This window comes from Aquarana catesbeiana, linkage group LG01 (genome assembly GCF_042186555.1).
Source record: "Aquarana catesbeiana isolate 2022-GZ linkage group LG01, ASM4218655v1, whole genome shotgun sequence".
Taxonomy (NCBI): domain Eukaryota; kingdom Metazoa; phylum Chordata; class Amphibia; order Anura; family Ranidae; genus Aquarana; species Aquarana catesbeiana.
Genome location: NC_133324.1, coordinates 984151008 through 984152834, shown reverse-complemented (window position 1 = coordinate 984152834; position 1827 = coordinate 984151008). Strand labels below are relative to the sequence as shown.

Genomic DNA, 1827 nt, shown 5'->3' with positions numbered 1-1827 from the left:
CCCAGAACAAGCATGCAGCCAGTGAAGGCTGAACAATCTGACCTCCTGCATGCTTGTTCCTGGTCAGTGACACACTAGGTAGTGAAGTGAGGTTTAGGATGAAGATGACGGCCCCGGAACCTGCAGCTTTATAAATAAATCACTCATGTTTCCTGTCCTCTGCTTCCTCCTATTGGATGAGTATTCCACCAATCACCAATCAGATAATCCACCTTGTGATGTCTGTGGGCAGATCTCTCACTTCTGATTCCCCCCACGTATCTTTATATAACCTCCACTTACATATACCCCAGCATGGAGGGGCTCAGTGAAGGTGGTGGTGAAGGTGTGGAGATGTCGGATCGGGTCACACAGATCATAAAAGGAGATCCGCCCGGCCTCATAATCCAGATCTATCCTGGCTTTCCCACTGGAGACAATGCTGGGTAATCGGATCTCTTTCCTGTCATGTATCACTGAGTGCTGATTATCCCACCCCCACCCCCCCTCCAAACTCCAGGACTTCTTATTATTTCCAATATATGCCTGACCTCCTCTCCTGTCTATACTGGGGTAACACATCCCGACTCTCCAGTACCCTGCCCTCCTGACATCCACTTCCCAGTAATGTCTCCCTGAGGAGAACCTCTGACTGCTCATCACCTGAGAACACTGAAATCTCTCTGGTGTTTCTGGGCGTTTCTGATGTGATGATGACCAGGATACAGTTTTCTGGTCATCTGATATATGTAGAAGATTACTAGCTGTCCCCACGTCCAATAATATGTCTGTAACCCCCGACACCCCCGATGTTTGCTGTACAGCCCCAATATTTGGTCCTCCAGCCTGGAGGTGTGAGTGTTGGACGGAGCATTTCCTGTTCTCCAAGGAAGTGGTGGGGACACATAAGACGTGTTCTGGTGACTTGCTGTGGACTCTCAGGTGATTGTCACACAGAGAAGCTTCACACATCAGACAGGATATCACAGCAGGTACAGGAGTGTGAATACAGTAAGTAGAGAAGACCCCGGACTTCTTCTGATCTGGCTGAGCAGACAGGAAACTCTCCACTATGTTCCGTAGTGTTATGTTCCTGTGCAGTGCAGGCCGATCCTGGAACTCTTCTCTACATTCAGGACAGGAATAACCTCCAGACCCCTCCTGTGTATCCAACACACGACCAATACAGTCCCGGCAGAAGTTATGTCCACATTTCAGGGTTACAGGATCTGTATAAATGTTCAGACAGACGTAACATTCCAGCTCCTTCCTCAGATCAGCAGATGCCATCGCTGAGAGCAGAAGAGAGAGAGAGAGAGAGAGAAAATGACAGTGAAAGTATCCGACACTCATTAACCAGTTCTGTACATTCCTACACAGGGCGAGGTGACCAGCTCTGTACATTCCTACACAGGGCAAGGTGACCAGCTCTGCACATTCCTACACAGGGCAAGGTGACCAGCTCTGTACATTCCTACACAGGGCGAGGTGACCAGTTATGTACATTCCTGCACACATAGGTGTATGCAGGGGGTGTGCCTGGGCACACCCTAATGTGTCCCCAGAGGTCTGCTGTAAAATGCTGCAAGAGACTGTTTAGGGAGCTGCTGTGAGACAGTTGCCCATTGAGCAGTCAGGGAGGCATGCAAGAGCCACTCCATGCGTGAAACTGTAATGTAACATTACTGCTTGCAGAGAGGAGCTGTCAAAACTCTGCGTTGATGTCGGGGGTCGGCGAGACCAAACAGCTAGCTTATCAAACACAAGCCAATGGGATAGGGGGCTGGGCAGGCCGCTCCGTGTATGTGGCTCCATCCCCTTGCTATCAGCTATCATACACCAGTCAAT

At 49.9% G+C, this 1827-nt stretch overlaps 1 protein-coding gene across 1 annotated transcript; it reads right to left on the bottom strand.

The window, feature by feature from the left end:
• Positions 1-237: 237 nt before the first annotated feature.
• On the bottom strand, positions 238-1269 carry LOC141129192 (nuclear factor 7, brain-like). The gene has a single exon (XM_073617063.1). It carries the CDS (start codon positions 1267-1269, stop codon positions 238-240), a length of 1032 nt encoding a protein of 343 aa, XP_073473164.1.
• Between the last annotated feature and the right edge of the window lie 558 nt (positions 1270-1827).